At 36.3% G+C, this 22717-nt stretch overlaps 1 protein-coding gene across 4 annotated transcripts in view; it reads right to left on the bottom strand.

Moving 5' to 3' along the window:
• Positions 1–577: 577 nt before the first annotated feature.
• The window catches only part of LOC5564557, a 487044-nt gene continuing 464904 nt past the window's right edge, over positions 578–22717 (bottom strand). For 3 of the 4 annotated variants that reach the window (XM_021846959.1, XM_021846960.1, XM_021846962.1), the window contains one exon: positions 578–2777. In XM_021846959.1, the coding sequence (XP_021702651.1) occupies positions 1573–2777 (1205 nt within the window). In that variant the 3' untranslated portion in view covers positions 578–1572. The remainder of the gene's footprint in view (positions 2778–22717) is intronic. The other variant, XM_021846961.1, reaches the window with a different exon arrangement.

The following is a 22717-nucleotide window of genomic DNA, read 5'->3' as shown; positions in this document are numbered from 1 at the left end:
TGTATCTTTGATTATTTGTGTATTACGGAGTTCAAATTCGATGTTATAGAAGACGGATGGAAGAAACCGAACGTAAGGAACTGAAATGATTTTGAGCTTCAATGTGTAGCATAGAGCAAGCTCCCACAAATCACATAGGAGTTTACGGATAAGAGTCAAGTAACTGAAAAATTGTTAAACAAAATTAAGAGTTTAATTATTTTGATTTTATGACATACGTAATTTGTCGATAAACAATTTTCAGAGTTTGTGTTACTCGATATTGTCGGATACTACATGATAATTGATTTAGTTTAAAAATAACTGATTGAAAGCTCAAAACAAAAAAAATGTATGGTATTTACTAGGAAAACAGTAAAAAATATGGAACAGAATGACTTTTGTTGCATCTTTTTGCACGAACATAAACTGTGAAGAAGATCATGTTATACGCATTCTAACTAGTCTAACTAGTTGAATATTTTACATTGCATGAATGTGTCCATGAATTAGTTTGGCAACTATAATACTAAAGCAGGTGAATTTTCGAAAAATATTGATACATTCCGAGATAGAAAAGATAATAAAATTTATCTTGTTAAATGCATCGGTTTTCATTCGACATCAAGCCGAAAGTGGTCGCTTAGTATTCGATCGGATAGTTTGCTACTGCTACTGACAAGATTTTGTATATACCCATGTCATCTTTCGATATGAATCTGTGTGTACTTACGCAGTTTACCTGACGTGGTCTCAATTTCTGGAGCTTTTTAGTTCTAAGGTTCTTCTGATCTATCTGATCTAAACGACGCCAACAATGCTCTAAATAACGATTCCATTAACGAATTGAATGTTACAACATTGCTCATGAAAGTGATTGTGTCTTATCAATATCTCTATATTTAATTTTTATAATAATGGGCGGGTAAACTCGATGGTAATTGATGGATTAACTTTTCCGATTATTGTTCAACAACGCTGTTCAATTTTACTCTACTCGAATGATGATTCCGTTCAGAAATAGGAAGAATCACAAATAATCGAAACAATATGTAGATGAAAACTGATTTTCGACGAACTTCAACGATATAAATGTGGTCTAATATCCATATTGACTAGTGTTTTAGAGATAAAGTTTTGGGTTCAGGCGAGGAATGAGAAAATAACCACTAGGAACATTCAAAGTTACGATCGATTTTTTACAGGGAAAATCTACAACTTGTGTAATGGTTACTTACAATACTATATAAGTCTTGAATGACAAAAAACTAGCACGCATTTTTTTTACAGTAACATCTAAGGGTCTCAGTGCCCATCGGATTGAATTATCCTATTCTACGGAGTATCAAAAATTTGGCGTTTTCAGTTGTTGGTTTATACCCTTCTTCGTTTCCGTTATCATTATTGTGTTACACTTACCTGATCTTCTCCGGGAGTCGCTTGACGATGGTTCTCAAGCTCCAGGACCCGGAAGCGATGCTCGTTGGAAGTCTTTCATTGTCCGTGATCAAAGTGAAGTATTAAGTCAGTTCTTAGAACTCGATCTACACCGGTTCTTTTGCACAACCCAACGATTTCAACGTCTTCAAAAACTTACAGATTGCTTGCTGATTCCATCGCTTCTAGCTCGATCCCAACGTCCATCGTGACCACTCGATCGTCTTCTCCGTTCTCTGAAATGGGAAACTGTAACTTTTCCGCATCGCCGTAATTCGGCATAATGATGCAAACAAAGGGTCGACCGGTAACGCTATCTCTCGGATGAACAGTCACCGGCAAGAACCGATCAGTTGAACCTTCAACAAACGTGGACAGCCGCTGGAAGACTTCGGGATAATGCTTTCGCAGGATGACGCCACGCTGGCGCAGTACGCTTTGAATGTTCTGCGACACTAGTTCCCGACTTTTCTGCGTAGTTTTCGAGAGAATGTTAAACGACAAAATCAGCACATCGGTTGTACTTTCCTTCCTCGGAATTTGCTTTTCAACGGGTGAATTATTGATTTCGTTAATAACCGATTTGCACAATTTGAGCTTGGCGCATCGCGAAACCAGCTGGCGTTCCCATTTGACCGGGGCGGTAGCATTTCCCGGAGCTTCCGACACGACGCAGATCGCCACGTAGATCAACATCTTCGAATCGGGTTTGTATTCGGTGCTCAGCTTGAGCAACTCCGAGTACAGTTCCGGACCCATCTCCGACGGGAGCAAGTCTGGCCAGCGCACGTACGACACTTCACCCAAACACTGAAAACCCTGCTTTATGAACGAATCCGCATTCTCCGGACTGCGAAATAGTATTCTAACAACACCTCGTCCTTGCGACAAGTAACCGCGCCTGGCCAGATGGCTCAGATGCCTTAACGTGTCGGGGTCGTCCTTACAGGTGGACAGCACCAGCCTACACAAAGCGGAAATTCGCGAATGCAAACAAGCCTTCCGGTGTTTTTCCCAGTGAGCCCTTCGGCATTCCCGCGAGCAGTACAGATGGGAACAGTTGTGGCAGCTTTTGTAGGACTTTTTCGCCTCGGCGATTGTGGCCGTGGCATCACACTTCGGGTAACGACACTTGAGTGGTTCCCCGTGGCTTTTGTGGGTCGCGTCACACGAATCCAACGATACCCGTCGGCTGTGGGCATCCTTACTGCTGGCAGCACTGCTTACGGCACCGGATCCTCCGCTATCGTTGCGTTTCCTACCGGCGTCTCCTTCACTTCTCCTCCGAGTCTGCACGGGTTCGATCTGAAGCGTATGGTTACTGGAAACTGTCGGCGTTAGACAGGAATTAGCTGAATCCACTGGACGTTGCGAGAGAGGGAGAGAGAAACATTGAGGAGAGAGTTGTTGGCAGGGGTTGTTTTCAAGATGTTTCGGAATCACATTCATTGTTCGGTGTTGGGTGCACGGGATGATAAGTGCGTGTGGCATAAGTAGTAGGGGAAAAGAAGAAAGAAAAGACAATAAAATACGCGATGACGACGTATCCAATAGGGATTTTCTGGAACTGAAATCAATTGCAAACCCGGTACATGACATTCTTTATTTAGTAGAGCGGAAATAGGTATGTGTACAGACGTGAAGCTTCCAGTGTCAAGATTTATGATATCTTAGGATTAGAACCTAAGTATAGCACAAAGCTCGTTGCATTGTTCGCGTGTATGATCAAAAAGCATCGCTTTGATTATGTTCCTCTTTTTATTTTACGTGTGCTTTATTTTTATGAAAATAATAAAAACCCCTTTTTCGGAATATATTGAGGTTAATTAAGTAAATTGAAAAGTTTGTGTCTATGAACATAGTTTAGGTTCCCAGTATCTTTTAAATCAGACGTGAATTTACAATCCTTCCTCTCGTTAGTCTTGCAAAGATGAGACCAGGTTCACACTACCCAGACAACCGGAAGAATTTACGTAAAAAAATGCATTCATTTATACAAATTTCATCACACTCGCACAACACATAGGGGAAGAGGTGAAAAATGAACAGTTTAAGACAGTAGCTCCCAACCTTTTAGGAGCTGCGACCCCCTTCGAAGTTCTACAAACATCTCAAGGACCCCTCAAAATAAATATTATCTTGAAACCGAAGTTTATGAAATTGAAGGATTTGTCAATATCATAAGCAAAGAGTTTATTTAATGCAATACAGTCTTAAAATAGAATCAAACTGAATAGTCTCAAATAGCTACACTTCGATAGATATCCGCCAAAGATCTCACCAGGCATTCTAAAAATTTAGAAACGATTCTGTTCACACTGCTAACAAAACATGTCAAAGTTCTCAGAATGAATCAACAAGTATACATGGCAGATGCATTCAAAAATGACGCATGTAATGCACTACAGATAATTTAAGAAATGATTTAGGAAAAAATGCACTTAGAATATGGCCGAAATTGCAGGACAGTGAAGATTCCAACATATATACCGTGATGAATCAATACCCGGACGCTTAAGGTGACTCGAGCTTTCGAACTCTTTTTTAGATATGTTTTGTAAGAATTTTCTTGAAAATTTATTATTCAGCACATTTTTACAAACCAGAACTTCATTAAAGTAATGAATTTTCCAGTATTGAACATGATTTTTAATAGAAAATTGATAAAATATTGGCGCTTACCTTGTCCTTAAATCCGGACATCAGATGCATTAGATGTTTTTAAACCGGACACGGTTGGATCGAAATCCGGACATCCGTGTTAAAGCATGAAATATTTGAATACTGCTTATGAAAATCAGGTCAAACTCAATTAAATATTACTCTACAATCAAATCAATGTACATATTTCCCTCACAGTGTTGCAAATAATAGCAAGTACAGTAATTTCGGGTGAAATTGATCATTTTTCACGGTTTTTCTTGTCTTTTTTCTATAATGTTGACAATACCAAACAACTGAATGCTGGAAAACAAGTACGAAGGTGAGCCTCATTGGCTCATGTACCGAAATCTTCTAACAAAAGTCATTTTAATGCTAAGAAATATCCCTAAAATAAAAAAAATGAGGGATCTCATTTCTGGGTGAAATTGATCACTTGTCAATGCGACTATTGTTAGTTTTCAAAACAACTCTATATAAGTAGATGAAAAAACCGAATTCAGTACTATACCATTTAATTCCACTAGAGTTTGTATCTTTTGACAGATACGCGTATTTCGACCTAAACTGTAAGGCCGTCTTCAGTGTCGTGTACTAGACTCGACTTAGTACACGACACTGAAGACGGCCTTACAGTTGAGGTTGAAATACGCGTATCTGTCAAAGGATACAAACTCTAGTGGAATTAAATGGTATAGTACTAAATTCGGTTTTTTCATCTACTTATAGGTATTCTACTAAACAGCTCGAAGATTTATCAACTCCATATAATAAATTTGAGCTCCCTGAATCCGAATATGCTGTCTAAATTCATAACAATACAATATTTATCGAAATAATGAATAGTTAAAATTAAAAAATTTCGCGGAAATCGCCTAAATGTATGCAATTTTCTAAGGAAATTCCTGATATCTAACAGAAATTCAATTATATCTACCAAATGAGCAAATTGGTTCGAGTTTTGGTTATGAAATATAGTTTTTGAATATATCTTAAGCATCCTCTCGAACTTTCAGGTTTATACCATGCTCAAATCCTTGTTTAGAACTAGGAGTTTATGGATGTTTGACAATACTGCACCGTACATGATTTTGAAATTTTACATTATTTTCATAGAAATAAACATTTTTTAACGCAAAAAAAAACTTCACAACTCACAATTTGACAATAGTTACGACAAACAACGTTCATTCACTGCAGGTTACATTGATATTTGTGTTCCATTAGGAAGAAACGAAATCGAGAAACACGGTGATCAATTTCACCCGAATTTACGGTAAGTAATAATAATGTTTTGATTACCTGAACTGAATCATGTGTAGCTTGAACTGAAGTACATGTGGCTTGAATGTCAATAACGAAAGCTGATATGCGGTTTACCTTGCATTAACCCAAGATCGGTCGCATGCGTGTACTAAGTACACGCACCCTGAAAATAGTTCGCTTTTCATACACAGCTCGAGCGAGTTGGTGTCGGCAATGGTTGAATGCGCGACCGCTCTTGAGTTAAATCGAACCCTGATTACTCACACCGCTTTTCATAACTTGTTTTTCAAATCTTCTCTTATTTTTCCATATAAAAAATAACTTTCTCTTGTTAAAATTACGTCTTCCAAATAATGTCCGGATTCAAAACCACTGAATCGTAAACCCGGACAGTCTAGTTCAGGCCTGCCCAACCTTTTTGGCTCTTTTTAGACATAAATGGTTGGTGCGTTCGCAAGAATAGACCGATATGAACAAAATTAGTCTCAATTTAAAGATTTGTAGTATATCTGTCTAATCCATGCTGAAAATTTTGAATTTTTTTCGAGCTCTTCGCTAGCGATGCAAGTAACGGTAAAAATCAGTCCGGCCCGCGGGCCGGATCATATTTTGGACTTAATTGCATCGGTACCAAAGAGGCTGATATAAATTTTAAATTTCCAGCAAGGATTAGACAAATAAACTACCAAGCTTTCATTTCAGACTAATTTTGTTCATATCGGTCTATTTTTGCGAACGCACCAACCATTTATGTCTAAAAAGAGCCAAAAAGGTTGGGCAGGCCTGGTCTAGTTACACAGCGTAAAACACAAATTTGCACAATACTCTTCAGTGAGGTTATCGAACATTAAAAAAAGGTTTTCGTAAACCATTATGTTCAAAACACTGTATAAAAAATGTTTAACAAACTTTTTCTTCAACAAAACGTTGTTCGTGATTTGGTTTGTGCGTCCATAGATTTTCAAACTTCACTTTACATAGACCGCGACGAAATGACGTTCAACAGGAGCAACCAGTTTATTATTATTTTTATCAATTATTTGGCAGTGGTAACTGGATTTAAAATAATAGTACAATGATCTAAAATATTAATATTTTTAGAGTGTTCGGATATTGGTACCGTCCGGATTTTGATTCATCACGGTATGTATTCATAACAAATCGTTAAATTTTTTCTTGAATTATCCTTTAAGACCTTCGCAATATTTAAAAGGTTTTTTTGGAAAAACTTCGCCAGGAACCTAGGAAAATCCCAACGAAAATTCTGATTTTTTCATTCAAAAATATGGTAAGGTATGTGTGTGTGTATTCCATCTAGCACCCTCTGTCCGGCAGTGATATTATAAAAAAAAACTACAGTTAACTCTCCCTTACTCGATATTTCGTATCTCGATATCGAGTTAGAGAACCATACTAAAAGTTAGTTTCCATGGCTAACTCGATCGACCCTTGGATCGCAGTTGCACTGATTTTGTGTTCTGTAACACGATACCTCCCTAACTCGATGGTCCCTTCAAAATCGAGTTAGGGAGTTTTGACTGTATCTGCAATGCTACTGTGCTTTTGCAGATAGCTCTAGTCCAGAAGTTAGAAGGTGATAGCTCTATTACAGATCTAGTGACCCATTTGGTTGGAGAGACACGTCAGAAGTCACCTTCACTTACATTAAGCCTTGCATATATGCATTACCATTATCATATGAATAATGATAATACAAATACACTTCCAAATTCTTAAATATACTTTTTAGAATTGGCGAGTATTTAGTTTATCAAAGCAACAATCATGATCAAAACAATCTCAAATTACCACTGAAAGCTGCTATGCATATTTAATAAAAATTGCTTGTGAATCATATTAATGATCGTTATAAATTCCGAAAACTTTGTGAGATATTCGTCCAGAATTTTCTACCAAGAATCACAGAAACAGATGTCTGTCAAAAATCTCACCACAAACCTCACTGGGAGCAATATTTGACAAGCGCCAAGCAAAAAATATGTCAGGACTTTTTTTACAAATACCTTTAGGAACGATTAAAGTTGCAAGCTTGCACTGGAAAACTATTAAAGCAACGCTGGTGAGATAAATTGACCTGGCCAGCATTCTCAAAAATTTATAATTCTAAAATTGTGCTCTTTTAGAAAAAAAAAAACGAGGTACACTTATTTACAATGGCTTCGCGGACCTCCTGAGAAATCATCACGGCCCCCCTGGGGGTCCGTAAACCATTAGTTGGGAAACCCTGCCTTAAGGATATCATCGTACGTCTGATAGAAAAACTTCAATCGGTCGATTGACGGGTTTCCTCGCATAAAACGCTATCTTTTGCATCAGTGCAGCAGCGCAAAGTCAAATCATTTCATAGCAGCGTCAAATCATCTATGTTATGGGGATTTTTTTTATTTCCGTACGGGTTTGGGCCGAAAGGTTTCCAATTTTCATGATTTTTTTTCCACAGGCAGGGCTCATCAATATATGAATGAAAAAAAAAAAATTGAGAAAAAATCAGAGTCGCCTATTTTCCCGGAAAACTCAGTTGGAATTTTTTTGTTTTCCCCTGACACTACTTACTTTAAAAAATCATAACTCAAGAACGAAGCATCGTAGAAACAAAGTTTTTTTTCATGAAAATTATAGCAAATTTTCTAAGGAATAGAAAAAAAAACATTAACTGGAAAAAGTTTTCCACCGTTGAGAAAATTCGTAAAGAAAAGCCGGGATAACTATGTTCCAACTCGTGTAAGATTTTCAAAGAAAAATTTTTGAGAACAGAATATTTATAAAATTATTTCAATCACTGAATTTTTTAAGAGGTACTACTTTTTAATTACTGCGTTTGGTCATAGTTTTGTGAAAAATTCCCAGATTACTCGTACAAATATTTTCGTTCGAAAATCATAACTGAAGATAATAGCGTCACAGAAACATTTTTTTTTTGTCAAATCGGAATCAAATTTTCTCAAAACTTTGAGATTTTTTGAAATGGAATAAGTTTCCCAGGACATTTTTCACCGTTAAGGAAAATAAATAATGATAACCCGATTAGCTATTCCAGCTTACAAACAAAGTATATTTGAAAAGAGCGATCAATAAGATCCAATCCAAATTTTTTTTTAAATACGCTCATTTTTCGTTCCTAAAACATGATCAAATATTGCCAAGATGAGCTGTTTACAAATTTATACATTTATAAGTTTATAAATTTATAAGTTCATAAACAAAACTGCTTAAGAACGAAACAGCATAGAAACAAACAATGGGGACGGGCCTGGTGTAGTGGTTAGAACACACGCCTCTCACGCCGAGGACCTGGGATCGAATCTCATCCCCGAGATTGTCACTAAATTATAGTGACGACTTCCTTCGGAAGGGAAGTAAAGCCGTTGGTCCCGAGATGAACTAGCCCAGGGCTAAAAATCTCGTTAATAAAGATAGAAAAAAAAAAAGCATAGAAACAAAGATTTCTTCAATAATAGGCATTTTTTCCAGTTACCTGTTAGGTAACTACAAAGTTGACAGTACGACCTCAAGTAACAATACATCCATTTGTAATTTATTACAAAGACAAATCTTCGATCAAAGTCTTAAATTTTGTTGTAATTGCTGACATTAAAAAGCATAACACGACATCAGTTTATGCTTTTCAAACAAAACTAATTTTAAGATTGAAAAACAAATCTCCGGAGCTTGAAAAACTCATATATCTTTCTGATGGTTGCGGAGAGCAATACAAAAATAAATCAAATTTCAAAAATGTATGCAACCATGAAAATGATTTTAAAATTAAAGCAGAATGGCACTTTTTCCCAACCTCACATGGAAAAGGTCCTTGTGATGGTATCGGTGGCAATATTAAGCGAATGGCTAGAGATGCTAGTATAAGAAAGTCAGCAGAAATTAATAAAGCCAAACAATTTTTCGACTGGGCTGTGTCGCAAAAAGTGAAAAAGCAATTTAAAAAAGATTGGGACTTTATCTATGCAACTGAAAATGACTATTAAGAGGCTAACAAATTTCTTCAGGAAAGATTTTCTCACCTTGTTCCAATTCCTGTAACAAAAAATATCATTCATTTATACCAAAAGACGAACGAAGCATTTTTGCTAGTGAATTCTCAGATGCACATGAAAACCAAGAAAATACAGTATGCTTTGTGCTTAATAATACAAAGAAACGAAAAGCACTTTCTCATTAAGTAAGTGCTACATCAACATTTCCTTCCCCTATGCCAAGTTACGGTAAAGAAGGGCGTGGCCGGGAATAGCGATATTCATGCTTTTAGTTTTCTTGTTTATGATTTGAACAATGTGCTTTGTTTTTGAAAGTAGTCAGGATGAGATTATTAAAAAGAAACATGAATGTTGCTAGTATCCAATCTACGAAGTATACCGTAACTACGCTAACGCTAACGCTAATACAAAGAAACGAAAATCTTCTGGTGTTAGCAATCAAAGACAATCTTCCCGGTTGAAAAAAATAGATAGTATTAAGATGAAAAAGTAAGTTATATACTGAATAATTGAATAAATAAAATTAAAAAGATAATAATAATAAACTTATTTGTCCCATAGAAAAGAAAGAATCCCTTTTCAGTTTAATGAAAAATTGAGGCAGAAACAGTTTTTTTCAGTTTTTCTTAGCGGTGTAATTTTTCATGAAAAATATCATCCATTCCGACTTATACTTCATTAAAACCAACCCCATATCTTTTTTCAGATGTTTTAGAAAATTTGCAATTGCATTGATAAAAAATCTTTGTTTTTCCGATGCTTCGATTGAAATATGGGTTTTCAAGGAAAAGGCTTATATGGTTATTTTCCACAAAATTGGACATAACTCTAAAACGAAAAAAAAAGTACATTTCAAAAATTTCAGCGAAAGTGGAAGTTTTCCACTAATTGGAACATAGTTTTTCCGACTTTTCTTTACGAATTTTTTCAAAGGAGGAAAATTTTGTGGAAAACTGTTCCCAGTTATTTTTTTTTATTCCCGAGAAAATTTGCTCTCATTTTCATAAAAAAACGTTGTTTCTACGATGCTTCTTTCTTGAGTTATGATTTTTCAAAGAAAAGGCTCAAAATGGCACATTTGCACATTTTTTACAAAACTGGCCATAACTCAAAAACGAAAAAAAAAAGAACATTTCAAATATTTCAGCGATTAAAGCTTATGAAATTATCTTCTCAAAAATATTTTTTTGAAAATTTTCCACGGGTTGGAGCATAGTTTTTCCGACTTTTCTTTACGAATTTTCTCAACGGTGGAAAATTTTGTGGAAAACTGTTCCCAGTTGATTTTTTTTTTATTCCTGAGAAAATTTGCTTTCATTTTCATAAAAAAAAACTTTGTTTCTACGATGCTTCTTTCTTGAGTTATGATTTTTCAAAGTAAGTAGTGTCAGAGGAAAACAAAAAAATCCAACTGAGTTTTCCGGGGAAATAAGCGACCCTGAATTTTTCTCAATTTTTTTTATTCATATATTGATGAGCCCTGCCTGTGGAAAATGTTTCATGAAAATCTGAGACCCTTCGGCCCACTTTGTACGGAAATAAAAAAAAATCCCCTTATCATAAATCAAGTCACATAAAGTTGACATTAGCAATTCGCACAAATTCGTAGGTGGTGCAGTCCTAGACCATTGTATGAGGATTGCCTCCTTCCCATCCGTTACCAAAGCCAGAGATTTGGGATTAATCCCTGACTCTTAGAGAAGATTGACGCATCCTCCAACAGTCGAGAGCTGTCTTGGCCACGTCCTTGCGAATGCTGGGAATAATGAAGGAGTGGTTAATCGAAAACCTACTTTAAAAAGATGCAAAGAACTCTACGACCTAATGGGAAGGGTACCCAGGAAAATTTGCCTATTTTATAATCATTTATTAATCAATTTTTCACAACTACATAGTGAATATTTGTTTTATTATATTACTTTGCAGCTGCTACGCACACATTGTTCAAGCAAACCTGGCGAAATTATTAGGCTACCTATCATTTAGTGACTGTAATTTTGTATTGAAATGATGTTTATTTAGGTTTCACTTAGCCTAATAAGGATTAATGATTTAACAACGCTAATTTAACAAACAACATTATTGCAGTTTAATTCAGCATCATGCTTAACAACATTTTAATTATTTCCATGTGAAGCCATTGTTCAGGCGTTGTTCACACAAATTTGGAGAAGTTATAAAGCGTGTCGTTGTACATATATTTTTTTATAGGGCTATATATTATATATAGGGCATATTAGCTGTATAATACCACACAGGGCGAATTAAAGTGCTACTTGATTACTTGGGCGATGCACTCTATCACCAAAGTTGAGGATGATGTCTAGGAAACAAGGACTGACCCGTCACAAGACTGAGGTGGTAGTGGTCAAAAACCGAGCAACGAGCGCTTATCTCGGTAGGTGATTGCACCATAGAGTCCAAGCGATCCCTTAGGCATCTTGGGGTAATGGTCGATGACAGGCACAGCATCGCTAGCCACGTTGAATATGCCTGTAAAAGGGCATCTACGGCAATAGTGGCACTTTTGAGGATGATCTCTAACAGGTCTGCTGTAATTGTGAGCAAGTAATTGTGACCAATGCAAGCTCTTGGTAGGCGTGACGCTATCAATACTAAGGTATGGATCAAAAGCGCATAGTACGAGCAAAAACCTAAAACGGTCGGAAAGCACGTATTGGATCATGTGCTTAAGAGTAGCAAGCGCATACCGAACGGTTTCTAGAGAGACCGTGTGTATCAAAGCCGAGATAACGCACATCGGGCTCATCATCAATTCGATGCTTCAACCAAAGAGGTACCAGAGAAGTCGGCCTTGCGTGTAAAGAGACAACGCTCAAAGGTTTGCAGCCGGAATGGGATAATTCCATTAACCCGTATAGGCCTGAGTAAAAGCAAAAATTCTAAAACCCTCACCGCTCAGCAATTTCTTAATGGATTCAAATGATTTTTTGTCAGTATACTGGCACACATATCTAGTTTCTAGAAGTGAGCAGAGGAACGTGGAAATATTCTTGTGGCCGGAGTTATTCCGGTGGATCACTGGATCAGGTCGGGTGAGAAGGGTACTCTGCGTTTGTGCCCCTGAAGGTTGGCAAATTTCAAGTCACACCTGATTTCCGGAATCGGCTATAATGTGGCCACTACATGACGGAATTTCAAAATAATTGGATAAGTGTAAACCTTTTGAGAAACGATTGAATTGGATAACTATGAATTTTGCATTTGATTAATTCTACAAATGACCATTTTCGGGTCCAATTTGTATCTGCACATCTGTGCAAAGCTTATGGGAACGCATTTTAGTGCATAATTATGTTTGATTTCTACTTTTCGAGAGTTGAAACGGTTTAGTATCCAACAAATCTACAGCCAGTTCTTCCGGGCATTACGTCCGAATGGCCACAAACTTAAAAATAATGAGATTTACAGATGACGTAAAACTTATTGCAATTAATTATCATGTGACTTAAACTCAAAAATAACTAAATTTCACGTTTTAATTGATGTATTAGAAAATTTTAGTGTCTTATAACACAGTTTTACATTACCATTTAAAAAAGTGTCAGGGTACTAAATACAAATATTCAAAGCCATGAAAGTTTGTCGTAACACTTAAATTTGAGTAAATCAGAACGTGAGTTTACATGACTATCGACTTTGTTGATAGCGTCCTACGAATTGTCAAGATTGTTTTCGAACATGGCCGCGGTAACTCGTTCTCGAGTGTATCATTTTTTTAAGCGGAAGTTATTTATCAAAACATCATCATTATTTGTAATCACTTGATAAATATCTGCAAAAAATCATTTCTGGTGATTGTTGTGCTGTTTTTGCTACCGGTGCGCGAGTGGTTAGTGAATACGTTGGAGATTAAATTGAGAAGATTCACAAGAAGAAAGAAAGATGCAAATCGCTTTGTATGGCACTAAAGGCTTCTTCCCATGTTGCCCTGTGATGTTGGTTTGTAAAATGTGTTGTAATGAAGCATTTGGATGCAAGACCAAAAGAAATTACCAACAGAATAAAAGTGCAGTGTTCTTCGCGAAGACAGATATTTTATGCATAATAGCCAGATCAATGGAGGATCTCTTGCAGTTCTATCTTGATTCGAATGGAAATTTAAATGGTTTCAAAGATCTGTTATGTGGTCGAAAATGCTGGGGCAGTTTTGCTAATACAACTCGATAGTTTGTAGCGGATATTAACGGGAGGCAGGATTCTTGTTACTGGTTATTGGTTGGTAAGTTTTTCTCTTCTCTGTTTGTACATTATAGTACATTATTTATAAATGTGACACGAAAAAAGCCTCTAGCTAAAAGGGATTACACGTCATGATGTAAAAGTAAGTCTTTAATCTCGATTTATGCAAATTAAAATGATTGTCATTGCAAATAAATAAAGGTAACTTGGCATGTCCCAAAAAATAGCCCTTTTTTACCCGACTTAACCCAGGAATAACTCCGGCCATAGGAATATTTCCGAGTTCCTCTAGCCACTGCCAGAAACTAGATATGTGGGCCAGTGAACTGGCACAAAATCATTTGAATCCGTTAAGAATACGCCGAGCGGTGAGGATTTCAGTATTTTTGCTTTCACTCAGGCCTATACGGGTTAAAAGTAGATGGACCCATCGGCTTGAAAGTGATCATGACTCATGCATAAAGTACCGCACACATAGCTCTATTTGCGTAGATTTTGATGTGTTGTTTTTTTTTTTTTTTTTAATTTCTTTATTAGTATCATTCCAAACATTACATTCATTTCTTATATCTAGGTGTTCTGTGTTATTTGACAACACTAGCATCCTAATTTGGTAAAACAAATTTAAGATTTAATTAACATTTTGTTAACAACATATTACATTTCATTTGCCGTAGCAGTTCAGTTATTTTACAGGTGAGTTGATTTCACCTGCTTATAAGAGAAAAAAAAAAGTTTTTAATATACTTAACCTAACTTAACCTAAACATATAACGCATTAATCGTGGCAATAGAAGATTGTAACGATTTTTGCCTGAAATTATTAATGATTGTATTTGACATTTGTTCCAATGTTTCAACATAGGATATTCTATGTAACTCATTGGTACTATACCAGGGAGGAAGCCTCAGAATCATTTTCAAAATTTTATTTTGAATTCTCTGCAGAGCTTTCTTCCTGGTATTACATCAGCTAGTCCATATTGGTACAGCATACAACATGGCTGGCCTGAAAATTTGTTTGAATATCAACAGCTTGTTCTTAAGACAAAGTTTTGATTTTCTATTAATAAGGGGATAGAGACATTTTACATATTTATTACATTTGGCTTGAATGCCCTCAATGTGATTTTTGAAAGTTAAATTCTTATCTAGCATGAGCCCTAGATACTTAACTTCATCTGACCAATTTATTGGAACCCCTCCCATCGTGACAACATGTCTACTTGAAGGTTTCAAATAAAGAGCTTTTGGTTTATGTGGGAATATTATTAGTTGAGTTTTGGAAGCATTAGGAGAAATCTTCCATTTTTGCAAGTATGAAGAAAATATATCCAAACTTATTTGCAATCGACTACAAATGACACGCAGGCTTCGTCCTTTGGCAGAGAGGCCTGTGTCATCCGCAAACAAAGATTTTTGACATCCCTGAGGTAGCTCAGGTAAGTCAGATGTGAAAATATTGTATAATATTGGTCCCAAAATGCTGCCTTGAGGAACACCAGCTCTTATAGGAAGTCTTTCAGATCTGGAGTTCTGGTAATTAACCTGAAGTGTACGATTTGACAGATAACTTTGAATTATTCTAACAATGTATGTTGGAAAATTAAAGTATTTTAATTTAACAATCAAACCTTCATGCCAAACACTGTCGAATGCTTTTTCTATGTCTAGAAGAGCAAGACCAGTAGAATAGCCTTCAGATTTGTTGGAACGGATCAAATTTGTTACACGTCAAAGTTGATGAGTGGTCGAATGTCCATGGCGGAATCCGAACTGTTCATTGGCAAAAATTGAATTTTCGTTGATGTGGGCCATCATTCTGTTCAAAATAACCTTTTCAAAAAGTTTACTGATGGAGGAAAGCAAACTGATTGGACGATAGCTAGAAGCTTCTGCAGGATTTTTGTCTGGTTTTAAAATTGGAACAACCTTAGCATTTTTCCATTTGTCAGGAAAATATGCTAATTGAAAACATTTGTTAAATATATCAACTAAAAATGATAAGCTACTTTCTGGAAGTTTCTTGATGAGGATGTAGAAAATTCCATCATCGCCAGGAGCTTTCATGTTTTTGAATGTTTTAATAATAGTTCTCACTTCTTCCAAATCAGTCTCCCAGGCATTTTCGAAAACGTTCTCTTGATTGAGAATATTTTCGAACTCCTGAGTAACTTCATTTTCAATTGGACTAGTAAGTCCTAAATTAAAATTGTGCGCACTTTCAAACTGCATAGCAAGTTTTTGAGCTTTTTCGCAATTGGTTAGTAATAATTTGTTTTCCTCTTTCAATGCCGGTATTGGCTTCTGAGGTTGTTTCAAGATTTTAGATAATTTCCAAAAGGGCTTAGAGCCGGGGTCCAATTGAGTAATTTTATTTTCAAAATTTTTGTTTCTTAAATCTGCAAAACGTTTCTTGATTTCTTTCTGCAAATCCTGCCATATAATTTTCATAGCAGGATCACGAGTGCGTTGAAATTGCCTTCTCCTCACGTTTTTAAGACGGATCAAGAGTTTAAGATCATCGTCTATAATCACGGATTCAAATTTTACTTCACATTTTGTAATTGCAATGTTTCTGGCTTCAACAATGGAATTTGTTAAAGTTTCAAGAGCATTGTCAATATCAATTTTAGTTTCTAAAGAAATGTTAACATCAAGATTAGAGTCAACATACGTTTCATATATATTCCAGTCGGCTCGTAAATAATTGAAAGTGGAGCTGATAGGATTGAGAATCGCTTCATGCGATATTTGAAATGTAACAGGGACATGATCAGAATCAAAATCAGCATGAGTAACTAATTGGCTACAAAGATGACTAGAGTCGGTTAAGACCAAGTCAATCGTAGATGGATTTCTAGAAGAGGAAAAACATGTAGGGCTATCAGGGTATTGAATTGAAAAATATCCTGAAGAGCACTCATCAAATAAAATTCTGCCGTTGGAATTACTTTGAGAATTATTCCATGACCGATGTTTGGCATTAAAGTCACCAATGACAAAAAAATTTGACTTATTGCGAGTTAATTTTCGCAAGTCAGTTTGAAGCCAATTAACTTGCTGTCCAGAGCATTGAAAAGGCAAATAGGCAGCTATGAAAGTATATTTACCAAACTGTGTTTCAACAGAAACACCTAAAGTTTCAAAAACTTTAGTTTCAAATGACGAAAACAGTTGATGTTTTATACGCCTATGAATGATGATTGCAACTCCCCCACATGCCCCATCAAGTCGATTATAACGATAAACAAAAAAGTTAGGATCTTTTTTAAATTTGGATCCAGGTTTTAAATACGTTTCGGTAATAACTGCTATATGCACGTTATAAGCTGTAAGAAAATTAAACAGCTCGTCCTCTTTACCATTCAGAGAACGAGCATTCCAATTTAAAATATTTAAATTATTATTTGGATCCATTAGAAAAACGTAATCCAATAACAATTTTATTTGTAAATTTTACACCTACTTGGACTGCTTCAGTCATAGTGGTGGCTTTGAACATTGCATCAATCATTAGATTCAATTGTTCAGTAAGAAAATTAAAATCAGAGGCAGACATATCATCTGATGATTTCCCATTGGAATTTTCGGTAGACGAAGAAGCGGGGTAGGAGTTACCTGTGGCGGTAGGGTTTTTTCCATTTGATTTGAAACAAGTAGAATGGGTACTCATGGAACGAACAGGGGAAGAGTTCAAAATACCTGCTAAGATATCGGCAAAGGATTTAACGTGGGTAGATACATTCGAAATTGAAAGATTCGAACGGCTACCCGACGGATTAAAATTTGTTTGTGAATGAGCATGATTATGATCTTCCTGGTGGGTATGATTCCTAATCAAGCGATCGTTAACTGAAAAATGAGCATTGTTCGATACTCTACCAGGCAAATTCCGGAAACGACCGTTATCGTAACGGATATTATCCTTCATCTGCTTGGCACGAGCCTCAACGACTCTTTTGCGTGCAATGCATTCCCAAAAGTTAGCTTTGTGAGGGCCCTTGCAATTGGCGCATTGAAATTTTCTGGTATCTTCTTTCACAGGACAGTCGTCCTTAGCGTGAGAAGAACCTCCGCAAATCATGCATTTAGCATCCATGCGACAATTTTTTGTACCATGACCCCACTTTTGGCACCGACGGCACTGAGTGGGGTTCTGGTAATTTCCTCCAGGTTTCTGGAAATGTTCCCACGTCACACGGACATCGAACATAAGTTTAGCTTTTTCTAAAGCTTTAATATTATTTAGTTCTTTTTTGTTAAAGTGAACTAAATAATATTCTTGAGAAAGCCCTTTCCGAACAATGCCAGATTGGGTTCTCTTTTTCATAATGATTACTTGGACTGGGGAAAATCCAAGTAAATCATTTATTCCATTTTTGATCTCTTCAGGTGACTTATAGTCACTTGAGAGACCTTTCAAGACGACTTTGAACAAACGTTCAGTTTTGTCGTCATAAGTAAAAAAATTGTGCTTCTTCTCTTCAAGATATCTGAGAAGAAGTTCGCGATCTTTAAGAGTTTCTGGCAAAACGCGACAGTCTCCTTTCTTTGCGATTTGGAAGGAAACCTTGATTCCCCTAATGGAGTTCAAGATCTCCTGCCTAAATCCCCCAAATTCGGAACAACTGACCACGATAGGCGGCACTCTTTGCTTCCTCACTTGAATCAAAGAGCCTGGGCTAGAGGCTACTTCGATTTGGTGTTCGGAAAATTTGTCTAGAGCATCGAACTGATTGCTCATTTCGATACAGTTATTCATTTCACCCTTGGAAGAAACTTCGCATTCCGGGGAAGCGTCCTTTCTTCCATTCTTGCCACGTGTAGTGACAGTTTTAAAACCCACTTTTTTGGAAGGAAGTAGTGAATTCAGAGATTCACCCTTCCTTTTGTTAGTTGTTGATACCATGTTTAGTTAATAAACGAGAAAGACGTGACCTTCGAGAGGTTTTTTCCCTAAACGGTGTCCGAGAAGGATTACCACCGCTAGCTTTCGCCAACGGGTCCAACGAAAAATCGAAGGCACGGGTCCAAACAAGGATCGTAAAGGGATCAATAGTAGAAAAAATAGTACTGAAAAGTACTGTTTAAGTAGCACTGAAAAGTACCGTTTTTAATTTTAGCACTGAAAAGTACTGTTTGTGTAGCACTGAAAAGTACTGTTTTATTGCTTTAGGTAGTTTTTAAGAAAACTTCCAAGAGCAGAGAGAATTCGTGTACGCACAGCACGAAGGTACGATGCGCACTGATTGATGTGTTGGTGTTTTTTATTTTTATGTTATGTGTGGGTTTGCAATCTCGCTTCGATTAACTTGTGTTACCTCCTGAGCGTGACATCAATGGCATACTGTCAGACAAGTTTTATAAAACTATTGAAAGCTTGATTTGTTACACGACATCCTTCATACAAAAAAGTATCCATGCATTAACAACTACCGAAAAGCTAAACATTACATATAATTTGCAATTGGATTAGATGGACAAATTGATGTGAAGATTTGCGAAAAAGTTACACGTCTTCTCAGTGAGAATCGAACTCACGACTCCCCGATCTCTAGTTGGGGCGCGTTAACCACTACGCCATGAGAGGACTCATGAACGCAGAAGTTAACCTGAATTCGATTTCAGCTCAATAATCACGTGGTCCTCTTTCGCAAAGTGCACCTCTTTCGGAAGAATTAGATGCCCATCCAAACACAACGCTTTCTATATATATCCAATGCCTAGCCCGAGAGCGCATTGTTTTTTAGATATAGGAATAGCACACTACACTAGCCAGCAACTGCGCTGGCTGAGGTTTCTATTGTGTGGGCTTCCAATGGGTCGCGACGTTCTCAAACGACCGGTTACGGAACATGAGTCCGTTGCTCGATAAATACTTGTTTTTAATTATGAATCGTGGTTTACGGCCAACCAGCCGAGTGGAAGTTTAACAACTACCGAAAAGCTAAACATTACATATAATTTGCAATTGGATTAGATGGACAAATTGATGTGAAGATTTGCGAAAAAGTTACACGTCTTCTCAGTGAGAATCGAACTCACGACTCCCCGATCTCTAGTTGGGGCGCGTTACCACTACGCCATGAGAGGACTCATGAACGCAGAAGTTAACCTGAATGCGATTTCAGCTCAATAATCACGTGGTCCTTTTTCACAAAGTGCTCCTCTTTCGGAAGAATTAGATGCCCATCCAAACACAACGCTTTCTATATATATCCAATGCCTAGCCCGAGAGCGCATTGTTTTTTAGGTATAGGAATAGCACACTACACTAGCCAGCAACTGCGCTGGCTGAGGTTTCTATTGTGTGGGCTTCCAATGCACAGTGGGAAAAAAGGTAACAAACCGACGAAGAATTCTGTATCTTCTGAACGCAACGAGTAATCCTTGAGAAAATACCTGTATCTTATGTAAAAATGTCTAAGGAATCGAATGAAACTGGTTCTGATGGCCGCACGGATCGTTATCATGCCCATTTTACCCGAATTCCCCATTTTTATTAGGTATTTGATAGGATTTCTCACATTATATGCAGGGAAACTGTGTATGAGCTATTGAAATGACGATTTTTAAACGATAATAATATGAAGATGTGGATGCAGAAGTTTGACCTGACCGCACGGATAGTTATCATGCCCATTTCACCCAATTTCCCCATTTTATCAACTTTTTCATATAATTTATCATATTATAAGCAGGTAAACCGTTTATTAGCTATTGACATAACGTTTTCTAAGCGGTAATAGCCTAGAAAAGCGAGTGCATGAATTAAAACTGACCGCACGGATCGGTACCGAGCTCATTTTACCCGAATTCCCCCATTTATCAGGTTTTTGATAGGATTTCTCATACTATATGGGTGGAAACTGTTAATTAGCTATTGAAATAACATTTTTAAGCGATAACAGTCTGATTAGGCGAGTGCATGAGTCTATGCTGACCGCACGGATCGTTATCATGCTCATTTCACCCAAATTCCCCATTTTATCAGCTTTTTCCATGCGATTTATCACATTATAAGCAGGAAAACCGTTTATCAGCTGTTGACATAACGCTTTCTAAGCGGTAATAGCCTAGAGAAGAAAGTGCATGAATTAAAACTGACCGCACGGATCAGTGTCAAGCTCGTTTTACCCGAATTCCCCAATTTATCAGGTTTTTGATAGGATTTTTCATATTATAAGCAGAAAAACTGTTTGTGATCTATTGGAACAATATTTTCTAAGCGATAACAGTCTGAGCAGATAAAAGCAGGTGTTGAAACTGACCGCACGGATCGTCAACATGCCCATTTCACCCAAATTCCCCATTTTTATGAGTTTTTTTTCATGAAATTTACCTTATTATAGGCAGGGAAACAGTTTATAAGTTCTCGGCGTAATGTTTACATAGCGATAATAGTCTAGATAAGGGAGTGCAAGAAATTAACTGACCTCTTGGATAGGTATTATGCTCGTTTTACCCGAATTCCCCAATTTATCAGGTTTTGATAGGATTTCTCATATTATATGTATGGAAACTGTTTATGAGCTGTTCAAATTACGTTTGTTAGATGAAAGGAATGTAAAGATGCGAGTACATGAGTTGGACCTGACCACACGGATAGTTATCATGCCCATTTTACCCAAATTCCTCATTATATCAGGTTTTTCATGTGTGTTATCATATTATATGCAGGAAAGCCATTTAGTATCTATTTACATAATGTTTTCTAAGTGATAATGGTCTAGAGGAAGAAGTGCATGAATTAAAACTGACCACACGGATCGGTTGCATTTTCATTTTACCCAAATTATCAGACTCTCGTTCTGATTTCTGATATAATAGTTACTCATATTGATATATGCATGGCAACTGTTCGTGAAGTATTGAAGTAATGTTTTCTAAGCTATAAAAGTCAGCGAAAAGGAATACAATAATTACAATTAATCAAATGGATGATGGATCGTTATCATTCTCATTTTACCCAAAATCCCCATTGTCTCTTGGCTTCTTTAGTGAACTTGAAGCCTGACCCTGATATTGATCTTGATATATCCTTTAATAATTCTGATATTCTGATTATTCTGATTCTGAATACTGAATTCTGAAATTCTGATAATAAATCTGATACCCTGATATATCTTGACTCATACATTCAGGGAAGCTGATAATGAACTATGAAACGATAACAGTATATGCAAAGAAACTTGTAATGAGTTATTTAGGTAACATTGTCCGAGAAACAACAGTCAAAAAAGTAAGTGCAGTAATATAAACTGAGCGAAAGGATTGTTGAAATGCTCATTTTACCCACATATTCTAGTTTTATCACAATTGTAAGGGAATGACGTAGCATTTTTTCACTGATATTTTAAACCCCCCTCCCCCTCGTAGCATTTCGTCACAAATTCTGATACCTTTCTTGGAAAATACGTAGCATATCAAGCAACCTCCCCCCTATCATTTTTTTTATTTGTTTTTCTTTGCAATAAGGTTAAAACAAAAAATTTGAATTCAGAAGTTCAATACACAGTTTGATATTATTTACTGACTGAAACGTAAGGATAGTCTAACGAATAATGGTTTGCAAACGTTTGATATACAGTAGAGTTAAAAAGTTACTTGGAAAACAGTTTTAAATAATTTTTTCCTGTTTAAGTTGTTGGCTGAATTGTATTACCTTTGCTGTTGTTACCATGAAAAACAAGTTTACAGCTGAAAATGTAGAAAAAAAGGAAAAAGCTTCAATTGGATTGTTGAAGCTAACAGTAACAAGTACAATAGATTTTATAATATGTTGAAAAGAGATTTCGTTATATTAGAGGTTTTTTTCAATTATTCGTTGTTAGGAAATAAATTTCAATGAAAATGGTCAACGATATATCTTAATTTAAAATGGATACAAGTTAGGCTGATACAAATAATATTTTTTTATGTCCGAGACACTTGGAAGCTACGAGGGGGGGATAAAAATAAATAAGGAACAAAAAAATAAAAATAGAAAAAAGTATTTTTTTTTCGAATTTTTATTTTAACGATAATTGTTAAACTTTTTTTAAACGCGTTCTGGATCATTATTTTACTTGTTGTTTTACTTTAAAAATTAAAAAAAAACCTTTCTGATGTCAAAAAAACAGGAAAATCTTTTTTTTTTTCCCCCTCAAAATGTT

This window comes from Aedes aegypti, chromosome 2 (assembly GCF_002204515.2).
Source record: "Aedes aegypti strain LVP_AGWG chromosome 2, AaegL5.0 Primary Assembly, whole genome shotgun sequence".
In the NCBI taxonomy this organism is placed as follows: Eukaryota; Metazoa; Arthropoda; class Insecta; order Diptera; family Culicidae; genus Aedes; species Aedes aegypti.
This window is presented reverse-complemented; position numbering and strand designations above follow the sequence as displayed.